The following is a 19,762-nucleotide window of genomic DNA, read 5'->3' on the forward strand; positions in this document are numbered from 1 at the left end:
GTGGAAGTTATTATTGGATCTTCTTTATAGATGATGTGTTTTTATAAATTTCAGTATTAAATCTCTTTAGAAAAAAATACCACATTTATCATAAATTTTTTTTTGTTCATTTAATGATATCTTAACTATAAAAAGTTGAATATTTCAATTTGTTATTAATCTAGCTTAAGCTAAGATCAAAATTATGTATATATTTTTTTAAAAAACTTAAGGCTTCTTAAATTAAAATTTAAGACTTTGAAAATTTAGAATATCATGGTTTCTGCATACCTCTTATGTAAGACCCGGAAATCAGTGATCATATTCATGGTTTATGCCTAAACCATGACATTCTTATGTTTTTTTTTTGTTTTCTCAATCAAACAAGTCTCAAAAAAATCTTCAATTCCGGTACATCGGTGTTTAGTCACTGACACCTCATGAATTCTTATCAGGCTTTTGACATACTTCTTTAGGTTTTTTTCGTCCATGTTTAGGCATGATCATTGATAGCCAATATAGCTTATAAACCATTGGCACTGGATACTACATCTATAAGAATAGGTAATATAGAGGATTCATAAAACTGATAAACAATTTAATTACAAAGTAACTAATGATTGTCCGCTTCCAACTTCTCTATCTTTAGAACAAAAGTCTTGTATATGCACACGGACGATCCCTAATTATTGATATTCGATTTACCGATTCCGCAAATATCCTACAAATACCAACAATAAAAGTTTTTAGTTACATTAGATTTATATATCTTAAGAAAACTGAAGCAATAAAATTAAAGAAGTAGACGTACGTACCTCCATGGAACATCCCCTGGTAGTAGCCAGTCACCATCTTTCCCTTGGAAGGTGAATGCATAGTTTGTATCTTCTCTATCACAATCTTCATCTGATAAATTATATTCAATTGTACGAAAGATTAATCTTTACAAGTTATGATCTTTTTTTTTTTTTTCAAAACAGTTATAGTTTATTTTAACATTTTCTTACAAACTTAAATAGTAGTAAGTACTCACATTGGGTAAACATGGCGATCAAGGAGTCAGTGAGGGACTCGTAAGAGTTGAAAAGCTTGATATCCACCTTTCTTGTTATTGCCACACCATCCATCTTAACCTTTACATACATTGATGATCTCGATGTTATTGTCGATGATGATCCAACGCTTTCTATTGCGGCCATTCTATTGTTCATCACCGTGTTCCTCCTACCATGATGATGATATGGGTAATGATGGTGATTACGATGACTATGACGTTGATGATAACTACGATACTTTATCATACATGTTTTTACTGGTGGCCATCCCACGACTTCGCTATTTTCCTCCTCTCTATATTATCAAAATTATTTAAAATGTTACAAAATTTTACAAATCATGCCTCCCCCATTAAGTTAACTTAACATCTTTTAGTTTTTTTTTTTTTTTTTTTTTTTTTTTTTTTTTTTTTTTTTTTTGTTTTCTGTTTCTTTTGATAACAGCATCTTAAGATTTTTTGAGAAACTTTTAATTAAGTGAATTTGTCATACATAGTATTGGTAGATGTAAGTGTGTAACTACCAACTACTATAACCTAATGTATATTGTCAAATACTTATAATATAGTTTAGTTACTCACTCGTAAATAATTGAAGACTCGGATTCCAAAGGATCTTCGTCTTCCTCGTTGGGCTGGCCATTCAAGGCAAACACGCGTTGTTTTGGCACATAACAACAATCTTCTTCGGTATTAAATTGAAACGTCGACTCAAAACACAGGTTTCCGTTATCCAAACACGACGCAGTACCACCGTCGATGGCACAATGCTTGTTGAGGTCGAAGTCAAACCCTAACTTTGAAGAGTTAGTATGAGGCGAAAGAGAGAGACCAAGATCCAACTCCATTTCTTAATGCAGCTTCGTCTTTGATTTGATGAAAAAGAGAAGCTCTTGTGTCCTTTTGTTATTGGCTTTGGAGAAGGTTGGTGCTTAATTAGAGGATCATGAGTACTCCCTATTTATAGTAAAAGGAATGGGGACATAAGTCAAGGAGGGATCCATGGCTTTATGTCATAAAATATACATATAATATAATATGTAACTCACACATATACATAGATGTCGATGTATTTGTCTTTATGGTATATTAACCAAACACGATCCTATATAAACTAAAGAACTAAACTAAGTAACCAATCAAAAATTATAAACTACAGAACTAAACTAAGTAACCAATCAAATATTAGAATGCCAATAAATTTTTTGTCGACATTTCAGTTCACAAATTTTCGTGGACCAAAATCTTGAACATACAGTTGACTAGAAAAAAATCTTATATTCGTGATCAGTTTCATCGTGTCTACACAAAAAAATTCAACAAATTTAAAGACACATTCACATAACTAATGAATCAAGTATAAAAGATGTATTTATCTCAACCATTTTTTAATTTCTTAATTAACGCTTTAAGACTATCCTCAATGGCAATTTTTTAGGCTAAGATTTTACAAAGAGAATATAAGATATTTTCTTTGCAAAATCTTAGCTTAAGAGGTTCCTATTGAAAATAGTCTAATAGTCGTTCCAAATTAAAGTTTAAGTTTAACCAAATTCACTAAATCAAAAGAGATGTATTTAAATTGTTCTTTTTTATCCCTCTCATATACTAAAGATTTGATGGCTTCTACGTTAAGCGAAAGGCAGTGAGGAAGTTTGCTACTTCTCCTAAAGGAAAAAAAGAGAAAGAAGTATTTTGAGAGAGAAGTAAATGACTTCCGACATCGATTAAGTTTGGGTCGGCCAATATCCCAACATTGATGCTAACATATTTGCACATTATTTTATCTAAAATTCTTAATGCTTTTTTATTATTTTAAACATATCTTTAATAAATTGTTACTTTTATATCCAACATCAATCTTATCTTTAACTAAGATAACTTTTCTTTTTTTACAGTTCACACTTCACAATTCACACACTAATCGATTTTAAGAAGATTTGGATTGCAACATGACCAACAACATAATTACAAACGACAATACTATAAAACACCAGTCGATCACTATATAATTACTCGTATTGGAATTTTAAAGATCACCAGAAGAGATAATTGACCATTAATTTGTTGCTAACTTGCTATATTGGCGTCACTAATTCAATATTTGTCCCAATAATCCAATATTCAACGGTACTTATAAAAAAAATGGAAGCAAGTACTAAAAAACATAATAAAGTACATTGTATACTAAGGAAAAAGAAGAAGAGTTGTCAAAGGTCACATGATTCAACGAATTTAGCATCCAACATCAAACCAACATGAATATTAGTAATAGACAAGTTTGGTTAATGTTGGAACGGACAACGTCCCATATTTTTGTTTACATTCTATGTTTCTAATTTTTAAAATTTTGGTTTTCGCACGGAAAAAGTGGGGGATTTTAAGAATCTTTTTTATCCAATATAATTGTGATACCTTCTTTTTAATACTAGCAAACTCTGATTTTTCTTCAGCTTGTCATAAGTTTTGTTAACCTTTTATGAGACAACTATCACTAGACACTTCTAGCTTGATTCACTATACATATATATGCAAATATTTGGGAAAGAGTTTGATCGACTTATGAATACGTGCAGTGTCTGTTTATCCCACAGAGCATGAGTTCACTACCTTAATTGGGACCAAGGGAACAGTTTACTAATTGGTCGAACCAAACTAGTAGTATATACTAAAACAGAAACAAAAGTACCATACAGACTATAAAGTTACAGTAAACAAAGGTTAGAAAGATATTGTATTGGTTAAACTTTTAAATCGTTTTATATTTGTTTTACTCTAATATTACAGTATACTAGCAGTTGACCCGCGCTCCGCGCGGTTTATAATTTTGTTTCTTTGATTTTTTATTCATATTGTGATATTTTATTATTTTTTTAATTAATTTTCAAAAAATATTATAATTATTTTTTATTTAATTATTATCTTTCAATACTCAAATTTGGATTAAAAGCACTTGATTCAATTTATGAAATATCATTTTTTTTTCCTTTTTATCATGTTATAAACTAATATTTCACTTTCATTTTTTTCCTCTTTATAATTTTATATATACAATTACATAAATGTTGTTTTAGTCTACCATAAATTTAAATTTTACTTCCATTCTAAAACTCAGTAACATATTTAAAATATTAAATTATGATCAATTTAAAATGAAAGTTGCATTATATTATTACCACTAATAAAAAATTAAAGTATTGTTTTTCTTATTTTAACATTTTATTTTTTTACATAATTTATTTTTATTTATATAAACTTTCTATCAATTAAATAAGTAACATAAATATGTATTAATTAAATGTTTTAATTTATTTTAATGTTTAAACAAAAATGTGGCTTAGGTGGATGTTTAGTTGGCATCATAAGAAGAGAGAAAAAGCTAACTTTATATATATAGATGTATGTTTCAGTTGTGTGCTTTGACATTGACATATGCTTGTTTCTGTTTAAGGATAAACACTGTTGGTAAAAGGATATATATGCTAGGCCTAACACAGTATTAGATAACTTAACCCACAGCCTCTTTTAAGAAATAATTGTGTAAGATATGAAATTGGATTTACGAAAGTGACTCTTGAGTATGAAGTCTATATCACATATTAAATCATAAATTTGGTTGGTCTCTTCATGTTCTTTAGATCAACTAAGGAGAGGGGGAAGTATCAACGTGAATGTCACGTGAACATGAGTCGTGCGTGCGTGACTACTCGTGCCCTAGTGTCGGGTCGACCACTGAAGTAATGGGCCTTAAAAAGTTGAAGGACCATTACCATATGGCTGGCTCTTGTGGGAACCACTTTACACTTAGTTCTCTAGCTCGTTGGATCGATCTGGTTTTGTTTTTATTTTTTCCTATATATTGGAAAAATAGCAAAGCTCGACAAACAATAAATAAATAATTAGTATGTGTTTTGTAAAATTATGATATAGTAATGTCATGACGATTAGTATGTGTTATATATTCTGCAATCTCCTAGTAATGAAAAAAAAGAAGAAGAAATATAATAATAATATATAGTCACCTAATCTACCGACAGCAAACCTAAAAGACATGAAAATTCAAGATCTATAAAAATAGAAAAGTCTTTGAGATTTAAAGAAGATGCACGTGGGAGGAAACGGTAAAGGATAGAAAGTGTTTGTTTGAGGGGACAAACAAGTGTTATGAAAAGGGGAAGTGAATGAGATGAGATAGTCCTCCTCCTCCTCTCTCTCTCTTTTAAACTCATAAAAAGACACTGCAGAATAGAGTTTGAGTGCTGTTCTGGACAGCTTTGCCTTGTCTCCATCAAGTTGTAAATACCAAAGTCTTATCATGTTTCTTCTTTGTCTCCTCAACTACTGTTTTACGAATCGTACCACAAATCTTCCCCCATTCGTTCATTCATTCATCCATCCATCCGACTTGGAATATGAGATTGATCTTTGTTGAATATCAACAGTCAATACTAGGGTTCAGATCATTTCACTAAAATTTTCGATCATACCTCACCACTATTAAAGCACTAAACTAAGATCAGGTTTGTACCATATTTGAAAAAGCGCTATGACTTCAAATTAATATAGTGCTTTAGAAGTCGTTTGTAACATGATTCAAATTGAAGTCATACAGTTTGCTTTACATTATCCGGAGTTCACGTTGGGAATGTATTAGTATAGACTATAGTAGAGAGAGACTAGAGAGGCATAGAAGACAATAGTTGGATCCAATCAGGCTTAGGACATAATTTTAAATGGGCTTTAATATAATTGGGCCTTGAGCCACGAAAAGAAAAATCACGTGACTTTCCCACTTTGATAATGATTGCCAAAAACAGAGATGTGTTTTTTTTTTTTTAACTCAAAACATTTCCCGTGTCTTCTACGGTCAGTATCATTCATTTCGGTGGCGCAAATTTCTCCGGTGGGTGAGGGAGAACTCAAGGACTCAGAGAGACGGCGAACGAAGGAGAAGACGAAGAGCGTGGAGAGAGTCTACCTCTCTCGACGATGAGGAATAATCCTGTTCTTCCCGTTTCCGATCCTCCTCTCGCCGGCGATAATGATAGCGACGGTAAAGGTGTCGACGATCGGCTTTTTAAAGGATCCGCCATGACCAAACGTGGCGCTTACGCTGCTCTTTCTTATATGGCCTGTGCTGGTAATTTCCTCGATTTCACGTGTTTTTGGAGTACGGTCAAGTTGAGTTTCTAGTGTTTTCTCGGATTCGATTCCTTTGATTTCGTAGTCCGTGGTTAAAATTCAATTTCTGATTTCTGCTGAGATTGATGCAATTTTCCGTGACGAAGATTGAGATTTGTTTGCTCTGTTAATGTTCATTCATTTCGAATTTCTTCGTTCTACGTTTGTACATCCGTACTAGATTAGAATGTTATCCATATCTATGTAATTTAGTGATCTCACATACACCATCTCGCGTTATTTAGTTGGCTAGGGGAATCTCATTGTGTAGTTGTTATTGTACTGTGGCAAATATGAATATGGTTGACTGTTTTGATGCTGATGTGTCTTGAAATTTATATATTGGCATTGACATTTGATTTTTTTTTTTTTTTTTTTGGGGTGTTAATTCACAGTTATGCTGGTGCTGTTCAATAAAGCAGCGCTATCTTCCTATGAGTTCCCTTGTGTAAACGTTATCACGTTATTTCAGGTTTAGTAAAGAGATTCTCTTCTGCAGTTTCACTTATGCTCTATAGATAACGGCAATGTCTAAATCAGCCTGACACTTTCTTTTTTCCACAGATGATTTCCTCTAGCTTGTTTCTATATGCCTTGAGACGCAGGAGGATCATCTCTTTCACAGCTGCTGATTCTTTTTCTATTGATAATGCCTCAACTTTTGTGCCATTGAATACATTGTTTCACACCCTTCCTCTAGCAATTTCCTATCTTCTCTACATGGTAACCAGTTTACTGAATAATCTTGGCAATAATTTATCTGTCGTTTGGGTTTTGCATGTAGTAACTGATCACAATTTTGTTTGATGTATATCTCCTGAAAGCTAGCTTCTATGGCATCTGTTAGAGGGGTAAATGTTCCCATGTATACCACGCTTAGACGTACTACAGTGGCATTTACTATGGTGATTGAGTACATGCTCACAGGTCAGAGATATACTCGGTCTATCATTGGAAGGTGAATCACAGTTTTCTCATGCTAGCTATTGACTATTCAAATTAAACAGTTTCCTGAATTATTTAGATTCTAAGTTTAATAGTATCCTTTAGGAAGAAGTAAATCCTTGTGTTTGATCAAAATAGACAAGACTTAGGATTGGGGAGTATGTGAGAGATAATGGTTTCCCTATGCTTATTCTGTATGTTAGATTCCCCAGAGGCATATGTGACCCTCAGCTGATGCACTTACGTGATATGATATTTTTAGTCTCTCCATAAAAAAGTATACTTTATTATGCACTACTAAGTTCTTGTAAATTTGATGTCAGTGTCGGCGTCATCATACTTGGTGCATTGTTTGCTGGAGCTAGAGACTTGTCCTTTGACTTTTATGGATATGGTGTTGTTTTCTTAGCTAACATAGCAACAGCGGTATATCTAGCAACCATTGCCCGGACTGGTACACTAGTCACCTGCTTTCTGCATTAATTGTTTTACTACGTTTCCTCCTGCCAGTTTAAAACCTCTCTTACTTTAGTCTAATCTCTGGTTCTCCAGGAAAGTCAAGTGGCTTGAATAGCTTTGGCCTTATGTGGTGCAATGGTAATCTGAACAGATAACAAAATTGACCTATTCTCCCAAGACTGCCTTTGAATTTGTGAGATTTTTTCAATTATAGGAATTATATGCGGACCTATATTGATGATCTGGACATTTGTTTGCGGTGACTTGGAGAAGACAATTAACTTTCCTCACCTTTTATCTCCTGGTTTCATGGTACCGTAAATCAGTATTTGCTTTATAACTGTCCACTATTGCGTTTGTGATACTGATGATTTCTTTTCCTGTTATGTTGTCACCCAGGTTGTGTTACTCTGCTCGTGCGTGCTGGCTTTCTTCTTAAACTACAGCATTTTTCTTAACACCACTCTCAACTCGGCTCTCACACAGACAATTTGTGGCAATATGAAGGTAAGTTTCACTTTATAATATCTCCTGACAAAAGAAAGTATAAATCTAATCTGCCAAGGAGAGAGAACCCCTGGACTAATGACTCCTGGGAGATAGTAGATACATCATGCATTTTAGGAATGATGGGACTTGTAAATTTCTGTTTTGAGGTCTTTTATGGCTGAAGATTTGACAACTGCAAGCAAAAACTTTGAACTCTATATCATCGTTGCAGGATCTATTCACGGTTGGACTAGGCTGGATGGTCTTTGGAGGACTCCCATTTGACATGGTAATGTTCCATTTAGTTTAGATTTACAATCGCCATCTACTTTGCTACATCTCAATACCTTTTTTTGTTGGTTCTTTCACGCAGATGAATGTGATTGGACAGCTTCTTGGTTTCTTTGGGTCTGGTTTATATGCATATTATAAGATCATCGGGAGGTAACAACTCCAAAACAAATAAAGTCCAATAAAGAAAATGAGTGGCCTAGTGATCATAAAGGCTACTTAGTTTAAGGAAAAGATGTTGACCAGTAATGTTCAAGTGGAGGGTGATATAGTGGTATTTGGAGGTGACTTTAGAGTAGTATTAATAAAGAGAGGCCTAATTTTTTGAACTTGTGTCTTGTTCTTCTTCAGTTTTCAACAAGGCGAAACATAATTGAATTGTAGACAAAACTGATTTTTGTACTTTTGGGGTTATATATATACTCAGATTAAACTACTGCTTCTTTTCTATGTACATATACATATTAGAACATGGTGGCTCGCTTTTCGCCAATATGGAAAAAGTTCAATAATAACAGTGATATTTGCAAGGATTCTGCGCCAAAAATTAACGGTAAACGAACGGAAGAGTTTGGTCGGAACTAAAATACTTTACTGGGACGGTTAGAAAAGCATATGAGAAAAAACAAAACTACACACCCAGTGGGACTCGAACCCACAATCGCTTGATTAGAAGTCAAGCGCCTTATCCATTAGGCCATGGGTGCTTCTTGCTATGTTCTGTGATTTATACTATATATTCGATATTGTTATTTTGATGTTGCAATCTTCAAAAGCAAAACATTCTCGCCGGTAAAAAGGAGGCTTGGAAAAAGCAGAGATCCCTTAACCATGATTCCCTTCAAAGTATCTTTCCTCTTCCTCATCCTCTACCCATGGTATCAATCTTTCACTCGGACCCAACTACAGTTCTGATTTCTCCAACCCTGGCGCCAACAACTTGGAAATAGATGTCTTAGCCCGAAAAAAAATTCAAAATTTTCTAAATCTATGGACGTTCCACGCCGCTCTTTTGCTGCGTCTCTCTCGCCTCTCCGGCTGATAGATGGACTCCCGCGTCGGAGGAGTTTCAATTATAATCAAATGCCTGAAGAGCCCATCAAACTCACCGTTCTCAAACTTGATGGATCTTCCTTTGGTACAATACTCTCATCTCCAGCTTGTTTTTTTAAGATTAACTTTTACTATTAAAGTTGTCGTTTTTAGTTTATTACAACGTATTTTTAAGTTCTCCTTTGTTGATTTTTCTGATGTAGCCGTGAAAATTTTATATTTGTGGTTTAAGTATACAATTCATCTGAAGTGTAGTTTCGATTTGTAAGGTATTCAAGTGTTGAAAACAGCCACAGTAGGGGAGCTCAAGATGGCTGTAGAAGCTGCGTTTTCTCACTTGCCCATCACAGGCCCTGGCAAGATCTCATGGTACCATTTTGATTCTTGATTTGAGTTTAGAATGTTAAAGATTCCAAATTTGTGTCTATATGAGAATAATAAGCAACTGCTAAATGATTCTTGATGATCCTACTCTTCCTTACCCTGTGATATCAAGGCCGCATGTTTGGGGACAATTCTGCTTATGTTATGAAGATAAAAGATTAATTAACGAGGCTGAGTACCTCATTGAATTCGGCATCAAAGACGGAGATCAGGTTCCTAGTCTTTATCTCTGGAATGAGCCGATCAGTTTATGCTTATGATGTTGTTTCATCTTTACATTTGATGTCGTAGAATAGAGCTGGTATAACTATGCTAGATACTCTAAACTGGATGATGTAGATTGTTATAGTTACGTTTAGTTTCGACTAGATTGCGCTTTGTTGTAATGGTCTAATGGGTTTTTATCCGCCATCATTCAGCTTCGATTCATCCGCCATATCTCAAACTACTGCATGTTGATGGTGAAGCAGAAGAGCAAGACACCACGTGTTTCTTCTTTGAAACAACTCAAACTGTAAGGATCTTTGGTGCTAAATGTTTGTTTGTTGCATTTCATTACCCGGAATCTCCGTGGGTGATACATGTTTTTGGACCAATCAGGTTCTCAACTAAACCCGAAACCCGGAAAACTAAGGTGAGGGAAGGTCAAGAAGATGGTGTTGATTCCATCCCTCGGATCCACCAACCAAGCTTTGTAGCGACTGTATTAGGAGGTTGGCTATCTCACAAGTCGACCCCAAGTCAACGAGGTAGTAAACACAGAAACATGACCGCAAGTAGAGTTTTTAATAACCTCATCGCAAGGTTTCGTTTCAAGTGTTACTCGGAGAAGGATGTGTGGAACAGAAAAAAACTCATCTCGGAAACATAAAAGAAAAAGAATCTGCTCCCATGAAACTTTCCTCATTTGATTCTTGTAGAGATTTTGATTTCCTAATCTTCAACGTTTATATACCAACTTGGGTGTTGTGTGTGTGCCAAAAACAATAATGCATTGATTATATGTGTTTGCGTTTGTTTGTACTCTGCTAGTGTATATTCTTTCACAATTGAAACAATCGCGTTTGCGTCAGAGGCCAAAACGCATCGTTTCTTAACATATTAATATTGCTATTTTATTTTGCGCTCCTTTCAATTAAATCAGACCACCACAGCCTCTGCTTATTTGTGTGGCGAAGAGAAGAGATAACATTCGTAAGCAAATCTCTTCTCTTCTCTCTTCTCTCTCTCCCTTCGTCTCCAAAGAGATCACTTTGAGCATTCTCATCTCTTGAAGCTCTGTGTCTGTGTGTGTGGCCATGGCTGCTAATTCCATTATGGCATCCTCCAAACCCTTAATCTCCCTCTCCTCCAACCAGCAACCAAGCCGAGTCCAGATTCCCAAATTCGCCAAACTCCCCCAAATTCCGAAATCCCTCGCTTCCTCCTCCGACCTCCGTAGCAAAGCTCTATCACTCTCTTCCGCCACCGCCAAATCCCTAGCTCTAATCGCCGCTTTCGCTCCTCCCTCGATGGCGGAGGCGATGGAGAAGGCTCAGCTCTTCGATTTCAATCTCACGCTTCCGATCATCGTCGTTGAGTTCCTCTTCCTGATGTTCGCTCTCGACAAGGTCTATTACTCTCCGCTCGGTAACTTCATGGACCAGAGGGACGCTTCCATTAAAGAGAAGCTCGCGAGTGTTAAGGACACTTCGACTGAGGTGAAGGAGCTCGACGAGAAAGCAGCCGCTGTGATGAGAGCTGCTAGAGCCGAGATCGCCGCCGCTCTTAACAAGATGAAGAAGGAGACTCAGGTATGAACATGAGCAACAATGCACTCCGTATGCATCTCAGATTGAAGAAACCGGAAATGGATTCGATTGGGTGTGTGTTTGAATGTTGCAGGTTGAGGTTGAAGAGAAGCTAGCGGAAGGAAGGAAGAAGGTGGAAGAGGAGCTACAAGAAGCATTGGCGAGCTTGGAGAAGCAGAAGGAAGAAACCATTAAAGCTTTGGATTCTCAGATTGCTGCTCTCAGCGAAGACATTGTCAAGAAGGTTCTTCCTTCTTAAAATTAAATAAATAAACCCTTTTTTTGTTGACTTTGTAATCCTCTCTCTCTCTGCCTCTTTCTTTCTCTCTCAAAACTTATTTACAAGAAAATTACTGTAAATCTCTCTTTCGTCTTCTTCTCTCTGTGTCTTGGATTGTTCGCCGTTCAAGATGAAGCATTTTTATTTGTAAGTTTATAAGTATAATTTAGCTCTCCTCTTTCGTTTTAACTACACAAGTAAGTATGTTACATATTAGGGATCAGTTGTTGCGTATAAAATCTTCATCTGTGTCTTTACCGTCGTCACTACATTTCCATCGATTGAGCAAAAAAAAAAGGTGAATGGCACGCAGGAGTTCGTTTATGTGTAAGACAAGTTGAGATTTCAGAGCTAGAACACCATCTACCTCTGCCGGACAGGATTCACTTAAAATAACAAAGTGGGCTCTTCCATAACGGGCCTCATGTTCAATAACAAAGCCCAACCTTGAATCAAACACTATTTATTTATTTATTATAGATGGTTCACTTATATATATGATCAAGCTACAGATTTTATGGAAAAGAAATTACATACTACCATTGGAAAAATTATCAAGTTTGATAATCTCGTCTCGTGTGCCCTTGTTATTAAGAAAGTCAAAATCGTAATGAAGAGAAAGAATAAAAAGTGAATTGGGCCAGTTGAACAAAAAAATGAAAAGGGCTTGTAGCAGAGGTATTAACTATTTAAGAAACCGGTACGGTGTTTGATTTATACAGAGCAAGCAACTTACGGGGCCTCCACGCCTTCTGCTTCTGCTCACGGTTCTCTCTCTCTTCTCTGTCTTTTTCAGCTTCTCAAGTTACTTGTTTCACTTTCCGATGCTCGTTTCTTACTTCTTTTGTTGTTTCTCTATCATCAGGACTTTGGAGTTTTGTCATATAATCTTCACTGCTGTTAGGGATTTTTCAAAGCTTTCTCCTTCTTAATCCGTCGAAATTGCTCTTTTTTCTCTCCCTCATTGTCCGTTTCTCTCCTTTCCCTTGCTTTTTTGCTTCGCTAGCTGTGATTTATTTATATATATATTTTTTTTTCTGGTTTCCATTGGTTTGCTCTAGTTCAATTTTAGTTTTGATATCTTCGCTTAGAAATTTCGATGTATGAAATCTGACTTTTTGTTGTTGTTGTTCACTTCTGATTTAGAGAAATAAACGAAGCACTGGGTGGTTAACTATAATTTACTCATGATTGATTCTATCTTGCAGTAATTGACTCTTCATTGTATTTGGTTACTGTCGCTTGTTCTTCAACTTCTCCACGATACTGTCTCTTTGCCTTGTGTGAATGTATCGCTTACCTATTCTCAAATTAGAGATTCGTACACGTCTCTAATTTCTCTGAATTTTCTCTTCTTTTGCATATATTCTTATTTCCATGATTTATAGTTTCACGTTTCTGGCTACCTCTCTATATGCTTGTACGAATAGTTAACAAAAGGTTGCTCCTTTTATAACTTTTCTTCCCTCTGTGGATCAATTCCTGACTTATGTGATCTGATTCTTGCTTAGTTGCTTAAATCATTTGCTTTTTGTTGTTGCATTTATGTCATGTCCTAACTGGTGTAACTATGTTTGCTGGTTCAGGCAAAGATAAATGGCTTCGAAGATTATTGCTGGCAAACCGGATGATTCTGAGTATGAAATCATTGAAGGTGAGTCTGAGAGCGCTTTAGCAGCCGGGACAAGCCCTTGGATGAATTCTTCTACGTTGAAGCTCCGGCATCGAATTGGAAGAGGTCCCTTCGGTGATGTTTGGCTGGCTACTCATCATCAGTCAACTCATGACTATGATGAGCATCATGAAGTCGCCATCAAAATGCTTCATCCTATCAAGGAGGATCAAAAAAGGGTTGTGGTTGATAAGTTTGAAGATCTGTTCTCCAAGTGTCAAGGATTAGAGAATGTCTGTCTCCTCCGAGGAGTCTCTAGTATCAGTGGAAAGGTAATTTAAACAAACATTTGTGTTTCTCTAATTTCTCCCATATCTTCAGTATTTGTTTAACAGATGATTTGTATCCTGTAGTTATGCATCATCATGAAATTCTACGAGGGCTCTCTTGGTGACAAGATGGCTCGGCTTAAAGGAGGAAAGCTTTTACTGCCTGATGTATTGAGGTAATTTTGCATTACACAAGCAGCTCACTGTAGTAGCATCTTCTTTATATTTTGATTTATAATACTAACTTCCTCACATCTATGTTGAACCACGGTTTACAGATACGGGGTTGATCTGGTTACAGGGATCCTGGAGTTACACTCAAAAGGGTTTCTGATTCTCAATCTTAAGCCGTCTAACTTTCTTATCAGTGATAATGACAAGGCCATCCTTGGGGATGTTGGGATCCCTTATCTCCTTCTTACTATCCCTTTGCCAAGTTCTGATATGACTGTGAGACTTGGAACTCCAAACTATATGGCTCCAGAACAGTGGCAACCTGAAGTAAGAGGTCCCATGTCCTTTGAGACTGATTCTTGGGGATTTGGATGCAGCATTGTAGAAATGCTGACTGGTGTACACCCTTGGTCTGGGAGATCTGCTGATGAAATATATGATTTAGTGGTGAGAAAGCAAGAAAAGCTTAAAATTCCCAGTGGCATACCGCCTCCTCTGGAGAACCTACTTCGGGGTTGCTTTATGTATGATCTTCGAAGCCGACCTTCAATGACGGACATCTTACACGTCTTCAAGAGGTAACTTATGCATGTTTATCATTCTATATTCAGTATAAACGAGATTAATGAAAAAGTGTTTATTTTATCACTATATATGGTCATAGTACCTTCCGAAAAATTATAAGTTCTCGGAAAGTAATGACCAACTTCTTCAGTGTCGGTCTTATTTTCTAAAATATTTCTGGCATTAAATTTCGTTACTGTTGATGCACATATTAGTTGGCACTTTTCCCTACCTTGAATTGTCATATTAAGTGGAACTGATTTTGCAGCTTGCAGAACTCAGAGGAGGAAGAGATCTGGAGAGGCATTGATAGTAGAGAAATCAGGAAGAGCTCGGTTACTCTTGGTTATACAGAATGGTTTCTTTCAAAGGATCAACTGCAAGTGGGCGACAGGGTGCGTTCAAGAAAGCCTGCCAATTCATGTAAGCATGAGAACATGGATGTGCCAGAAGGAATGATGGTTGGTTTAGAATGTGACACCACTGACCCAGATGGATTTGCGCTAGTTAAAGTCCATGGTGTTCATGATCCAGTAAGGGTTCATGTATCTGTTCTTGAACGGGAAACCAACGGATTAGCTTCTGGAGATTGGGTGCGTCTGAAGAACGGAGGAAACAAGAGGCACTCTCCGGTTGGTGTTCTCCATTCAATTGACCGTGAGGGAAAAGTAGCTGTTGGGTTTATTGGGTTGCCAACTCTCTGGAAAGGGACCTCATCGCAGCTTCAGATGGCTAAAGCATACAGTGTGGGTCAATTTGTGAAGCTCAAAGCCAATGTTGTCATCCCGAGATTCAAATGGATGCGAAAAAATAGAGGGATATGGGCAACTGGCAGGATCTCTCAGGTTTTACCCAACGGTTGCCTCGAGGTGGACTTCCCTGGAGTGTTACCTTTTGGAGAGGAACACGGAAGCTGTCTTGCAGATCCGGCTGAAGTAGAGATTGTGAATTTTAATACATGTCAAGGAGTTGTGAAAAAATATCAACATCTGGAGGATTTTCATTGGGCTGTGAGACCTTTATTGATTGCTATGGGTCTATTGACAGCAATGAAGTTAGGGTTCTTTGTTGGGAAGAAAATAGGGAGGTCAAAGGATGGGAAGCAACGTGATGGCTCGAGTGGACAAGGTGAATGTCAGATTCGGGATAGTCAGAAGTCTGGCAAATCTAAATGGCTTGTGTTTGCTTAGGTTTGTGTCCAACCTGGTTTGGTCTGGTCTAAATATCGCACTGTTCTAGTCCTGGATACATGGTTTCACAAATAGTACGTGTACATAATAACATTTTTTTCCTATTTGAACGTAGCAAAAGACTTTCTTTTATTATATTTGATGGGACTAAGACTTGTTTTAAGACTTGTTTTATGAAGTGTTCCTTGCATATTACTGGTCAGGTCCGACTTTGTATACGTTATTATAACCATAGCAACAATTCTATTGGGCGTCACAAAAGTTCTATTCTGTTAACGAGAACAAAGAGGGTACAAATCTTTTGTTACAAATCTAACCTTTTCAAGAACTGATGTTACAAACCTTGTATGTTGAACAATCTCAGTTTTTAGAACGCTTAGTGACAAGTGACAAGTAGTGACGATATATTTAACCTCAGGTAATTCTACATATCCACAAAAGAATCATACAGATCACGCTTATGAAGTTAATCTGCAAAATCAAGCTTCACTATGTCACACCTTACATGCCTGTGGATGTACCAGCGACGATTCCTGCATTCTCCAGGAGTTTCTCTGTTAAGGACCAGAGCTTGCCAACTTCTGCTTTTACCTCAGCAAGACAGTCATTACTTTCTTCTGAATATATTTCCTGTTGAAACCTGTTTGCTGGCGTAACAATGAAAGTTGGCTCCGCCTCAATGCTCATGTCAGCTTGAGTCAAAAGTTCTGTGCTCATTTCTGCAAGCTTCTGTAAAGCACTGGTCGCAGCTTCAACTTCAAGTTGAGCTGCCTCAAGCTGAAGTTTCTCTATGGCCAGATCACCCATTGTTTTCTCTCCGATTCTCTCTTGTGCCAAGGCATATAGCATTTTCAACTCTTCACTGTCATTAGTCGTTTCTTCTTTCAATTTCTTGAGTTCCCGCTCCTTGGCTTCTAATCTGCCCTTGACCACGTCGATCTCCTCATCTTTGAATGTCAAAGCCCTTTGCACAGCTAGAACTTCCATTTCTTTCATCCGTAGACTTTCTCTGGTGAAGTTTAACTCCATCACTAGCCGTTTGTTCTCCATTCCGTAATCATTATCTAGTGGTTGCTGAATCGAGCCAAAACTAATCTCATTGTTAATCCTCACTGTGTTCTGATTTTGACCATTAGTGGTTGACAGAAGCAGTCGACTCGTCAATTCTGCAATTCTTTCCACCACCATTTCAGCTTCCGAGACCTTCAGCTTGGAACTGCCCAACTCATCTTCTACTCTGTGAAGGTAGACATCTTTCTCCTTCAGCATTGCAGTTGCCTGCATAAGCTGATCTTCTCTACTGGTCATAAGCGCCTTTAGCTGTGTTACCTCCCGGTTCACCTCTTCCAATTTATTTCTAGCTTCTGTGAGTTCTTCATCCTTTTCCTGCAGTAATAGTTCTAGAGAAGCCTGTTCAGACTTCAAATGCTGAATCTCTAGTTTGGCCTCTACCAAGCTTGACTCTTTCTCCTGAAGTAGATTCTGTGATACCTGAAACGCGTTAGCTTTTTTCTGAAGCTCATCTTGAATAACGGATATATCATTCATAGCTTGCTCCAGCAATGGTTTCTCTTTCTGCAACTCTTCTCGTAATTCCTCCAGCAGTTCTTTGTGGACTGATAATTCCCGCTCAAGTGCAAAGTTCTTAGCCTCAGCAACTCTGAGCTTTACTCTCTCACTTTCTACTTCAGTGTGAGCATCCCTCAAGCTTTGCATATATGACAACACACTTTTCCTCTGTTCCTCGAGCTCATACACTTGTTTTTCTAATAGTAGCTCCTTTTCTTCCCATTTCTCCTTGGAAGATACCAAAGCTTCCCGAGAAGAAACAAGCTCGAATCTCACATCAGTCAGAAGCTTTTTCACTCTCTTGAAGTCCTCCATGGTTTCATTGGCTTCTCCTAAGCGTTTCATGGTTTCCTCCTTAAGCTTATTCACTTCATCCTGGGCAATCAGCCACTCTTCTGTCTGCATTTTCAGGTTGGCTTCTGTTTCGCTGAGCTTTTCTTGTTCAAGTTTCTTCGCAGCCTTAGAAATCTCTAGTTCTTCTTCCCGCTCCTCTAGGGCTCTCTTAAGTGCATGTATTTCACCTTCTTGTCTCTTGACAACTTCGTTGGCTTTGCTTAAGAGTTGTGACTTGCTTTCAAATTCAGAAATAGCCACAGAAACCTCCTTGCTTCTGATTGCAATCTCTTCACGCATTTGATCTAGTTCTCTTTCTTTCAAAGTCAAGGACGATTGCATAGCAACACGTTCCTCGTCCCTTTCCCTAAGCTTATGCTTTAATTCTTCTATCTCTCTGGCTTGTAAAGCTATCTCTGCATTTGCCCGCTTCAGCTCCTCTTGTAGACTTTCATGTTTCAAAGAAGCTTCGCCGATTATTTTCTCACGTTTTTCTAACTCCTCCTTTGCCTGGTTAAGCTTCTTTTTCTCAGAGAGAAGCTTCCTCTCAGCATCATGTAAGTCCTCTTCCCTTCTCAACAAGGCCACTAGAGCAGCCTCGAGGTCAGGCTCGAGCACTCCAAGGTTTGAATAGTTCAGATCATCGTCAGGATAAACCGAGTGTTGATTGGTTTGTCTCCCCAATCTCTGTGTCCGAGCGAATAATTTCTCGACAAGAGCATTTGCAGAGTCAGCTGTTCCATTATCGCTGATGTTAGGTCTTGTATTGTTCAGGACTGATTGAACACTCAGTAAAGCATGTCTCTTTCCAATTGTACTGCTCGGGAACGCGACAAGACTCTTCTGCTTCTGGTTTACTCTCGTCAACCAATACTGCATAAGAAAATCAATACAGCCGACATCAAAAATCAACTTCGATCATTTCTTTTGAGAGAAAAAACAAAAAAATAACTTGATCATTTGACATACAAGGGTGTCTCTCCCAAGAGAGAGAGAGAGAGAGAGCAAATGGAACAGTCTTGAAATTTGCAATATTTAAGCTAACGATCATTTGAAGGAACAATCAGATGGGAACAAAACCCAAGAAACAAAGCCAGCAAAAAATCTAGAAAAACCAGAGATTTGAAAAAGAAAAAAAAACAAAGTTTCACAAAGTGATGAGAAGTAAAGTCTTGTGAATCAGCAGCGACACAAATATGAATATAAAGAGTAAGCAAACCTCGGAGGGAGAGAGAGAGGAGTAGGAAGCAAGATTGAGGCGAATGGCCTGAGACTGAGAGAAACTCATCCTGAGAGCATATTATACAATCCCCATTACAAAGCCTCCAACACAGAACAAGTGGCGTTTGGGGAAAGCTTATTAACGAGAGCAAACCCAAATCGAAGGAAGAAGAGGAGAAGAAGAAGAATAATCTATGGGGGAAGAGAGAGAGAGAGAGAGGGAGTGGATATTATAAATTGAAATTAATTATTTTGTTTCGTATTTCTACTTGTCGAGTTTTTTAAGGAATGAGTCAAGGAGGAGACGAAACTAAAAAAATAGAGGCTCGCGTTGATTTGCGAGTTGCGATCGCAATTGAAAGCCAAAGACGTTTTTGCCCTTATTTAACAAGATGCATGTCGGCATGTCCAAATACACGGCCAAGGGATCTATTTGTCAATAATGGATAGGGATTTTTAATGACGTGGATATGCTTTTCTAGTATGTATGAATGAATGAATTTGCCACTACTTAAAAAAGAGGTCATATTCTCGTCGACTAACATGGCACTCACTCAGGCCCAATAGACCCACTAAGATAACAACAACCAAATCCATCAACCAAGTTTTTTCAACATTATCTAACTCAGTCCGCAAAAACATAAGGACATCGTTATTTAGGTGGTGAATGAGATTATCTTAAACTTTGGCAATCATAAAACATAATTCTAACAGATTGATCTAAATAAACCCATTCGTAGTAACATAATTAAGATATCTTCGTAGTAGCATAAGTCGCAAGTGAAAGTTCGAGTTTAAGTCAATTATTATTTGTCAAACACAAAACCTAATCCCCACTTACAAACTGATAAACAAAACAAATTTT

The 19,762-nt window shown here is 37.1% G+C and overlaps 6 protein-coding genes and 1 non-coding gene across 10 annotated transcripts; 4 read left to right on the forward strand and 3 right to left on the reverse strand.

Annotated features, from left to right (window-relative positions):
* Positions 1 to 508: 508 nt before the first annotated feature.
* Positions 509 to 1,969, reverse strand: LOC17880186 (auxin-responsive protein IAA29). 2 transcript variants are annotated; one of them, XM_006284357.2, is made up of 4 exons: positions 1,616 to 1,969; positions 1,013 to 1,203; positions 795 to 885; positions 509 to 700 (listed from the first exon to the last, which is right to left on the reverse strand). In XM_006284357.2, the coding sequence occupies exons 1-4, from the start codon at positions 1,879 to 1,881 to the stop codon at positions 625 to 627; spliced, it is 624 nt and encodes a 207-aa protein (XP_006284419.1). In that variant the 5' UTR covers positions 1,882 to 1,969; the 3' UTR covers positions 509 to 624. The 2 variants fall into 2 exon arrangements, with proteins under 2 accessions (XP_006284419.1, XP_006284420.1); XM_006284358.2 differs by having other exon boundaries at positions 1,013 to 1,329.
* A 3,925-nt stretch (positions 1,970 to 5,894) lies between these two features.
* On the forward strand, positions 5,895 to 8,846 carry LOC17878147 (nucleotide-sugar uncharacterized transporter 3). Its single transcript, XM_006282599.2, has 10 exons — positions 5,895 to 6,173; positions 6,610 to 6,686; positions 6,779 to 6,937; positions 7,039 to 7,172; positions 7,483 to 7,613; positions 7,712 to 7,756; positions 7,833 to 7,930; positions 8,018 to 8,125; positions 8,340 to 8,396; positions 8,481 to 8,846. The coding sequence occupies exons 1-10, from the start codon at positions 6,023 to 6,025 to the stop codon at positions 8,553 to 8,555; spliced, it is 1,035 nt and encodes a 344-aa protein (XP_006282661.1). The 5' UTR covers positions 5,895 to 6,022; the 3' UTR covers positions 8,556 to 8,846.
* Positions 8,847 to 9,032: 186 nt separating this feature from the next.
* On the reverse strand, positions 9,033 to 9,105 carry TRNAR-UCU. Its single transcript has one exon. It is a non-coding gene; the product is annotated as a tRNA-Arg (tRNA).
* Positions 9,106 to 9,199: 94 nt separating this feature from the next.
* LOC17879775 lies at positions 9,200 to 10,858 on the forward strand. The gene is made up of 5 exons (XM_006285627.2): positions 9,200 to 9,536; positions 9,721 to 9,820; positions 9,948 to 10,047; positions 10,255 to 10,349; positions 10,436 to 10,858. The coding sequence occupies exons 1-5, from the start codon at positions 9,389 to 9,391 to the stop codon at positions 10,704 to 10,706; spliced, it is 714 nt and encodes a 237-aa protein (XP_006285689.1). The 5' UTR covers positions 9,200 to 9,388; the 3' UTR covers positions 10,707 to 10,858.
* Positions 10,859 to 11,014: 156 nt separating this feature from the next.
* LOC111829336 (ATP synthase subunit b', chloroplastic) lies at positions 11,015 to 12,094 on the forward strand. The gene is made up of 2 exons (XM_023778162.1): positions 11,015 to 11,628; positions 11,720 to 12,094. Exons 1-2 carry the CDS (start codon positions 11,134 to 11,136, stop codon positions 11,882 to 11,884), a joined length of 660 nt encoding a protein of 219 aa, XP_023633930.1. The 5' UTR covers positions 11,015 to 11,133; the 3' UTR covers positions 11,885 to 12,094.
* A 404-nt stretch (positions 12,095 to 12,498) lies between these two features.
* LOC17880665 (E3 ubiquitin-protein ligase KEG) lies at positions 12,499 to 15,966 on the forward strand. Of its 3 annotated transcripts, XM_006283296.2 has the most exons (6): positions 12,500 to 12,672; positions 12,771 to 12,871; positions 13,492 to 13,849; positions 13,931 to 14,022; positions 14,125 to 14,598; positions 14,853 to 15,966. In XM_006283296.2, the coding sequence occupies exons 3-6, from the start codon at positions 13,502 to 13,504 to the stop codon at positions 15,772 to 15,774; spliced, it is 1,836 nt and encodes a 611-aa protein (XP_006283358.1). In that variant the 5' UTR covers positions 12,500 to 12,672; positions 12,771 to 12,871; positions 13,492 to 13,501; the 3' UTR covers positions 15,775 to 15,966. The 3 variants fall into 3 exon arrangements, with proteins under 3 accessions (XP_006283357.1, XP_006283358.1, XP_023633929.1); XM_006283295.2 differs by lacking the exon at positions 12,771 to 12,871 and having other exon boundaries at positions 12,499 to 12,672; XM_023778161.1 differs by lacking the exon at positions 12,500 to 12,672 and having other exon boundaries at positions 12,699 to 12,871.
* A 94-nt stretch (positions 15,967 to 16,060) lies between these two features.
* LOC17880119 (interaptin) lies at positions 16,061 to 19,125 on the reverse strand. The gene is made up of 2 exons (XM_006283095.2): positions 18,896 to 19,125; positions 16,061 to 18,549 (listed from the first exon to the last, which is right to left on the reverse strand). Exons 1-2 carry the CDS (start codon positions 18,962 to 18,964, stop codon positions 16,276 to 16,278), a joined length of 2,343 nt encoding a protein of 780 aa, XP_006283157.1. The 5' UTR covers positions 18,965 to 19,125; the 3' UTR covers positions 16,061 to 16,275.
* Positions 19,126 to 19,762: the final 637 nt, after the last annotated feature.

This window comes from Capsella rubella, unplaced genomic scaffold (assembly GCF_000375325.1).
Source record: "Capsella rubella cultivar Monte Gargano unplaced genomic scaffold, Caprub1_0 scaffold_7, whole genome shotgun sequence".
Classification (NCBI taxonomy): Eukaryota; Viridiplantae; Streptophyta; class Magnoliopsida; order Brassicales; family Brassicaceae; genus Capsella; species Capsella rubella.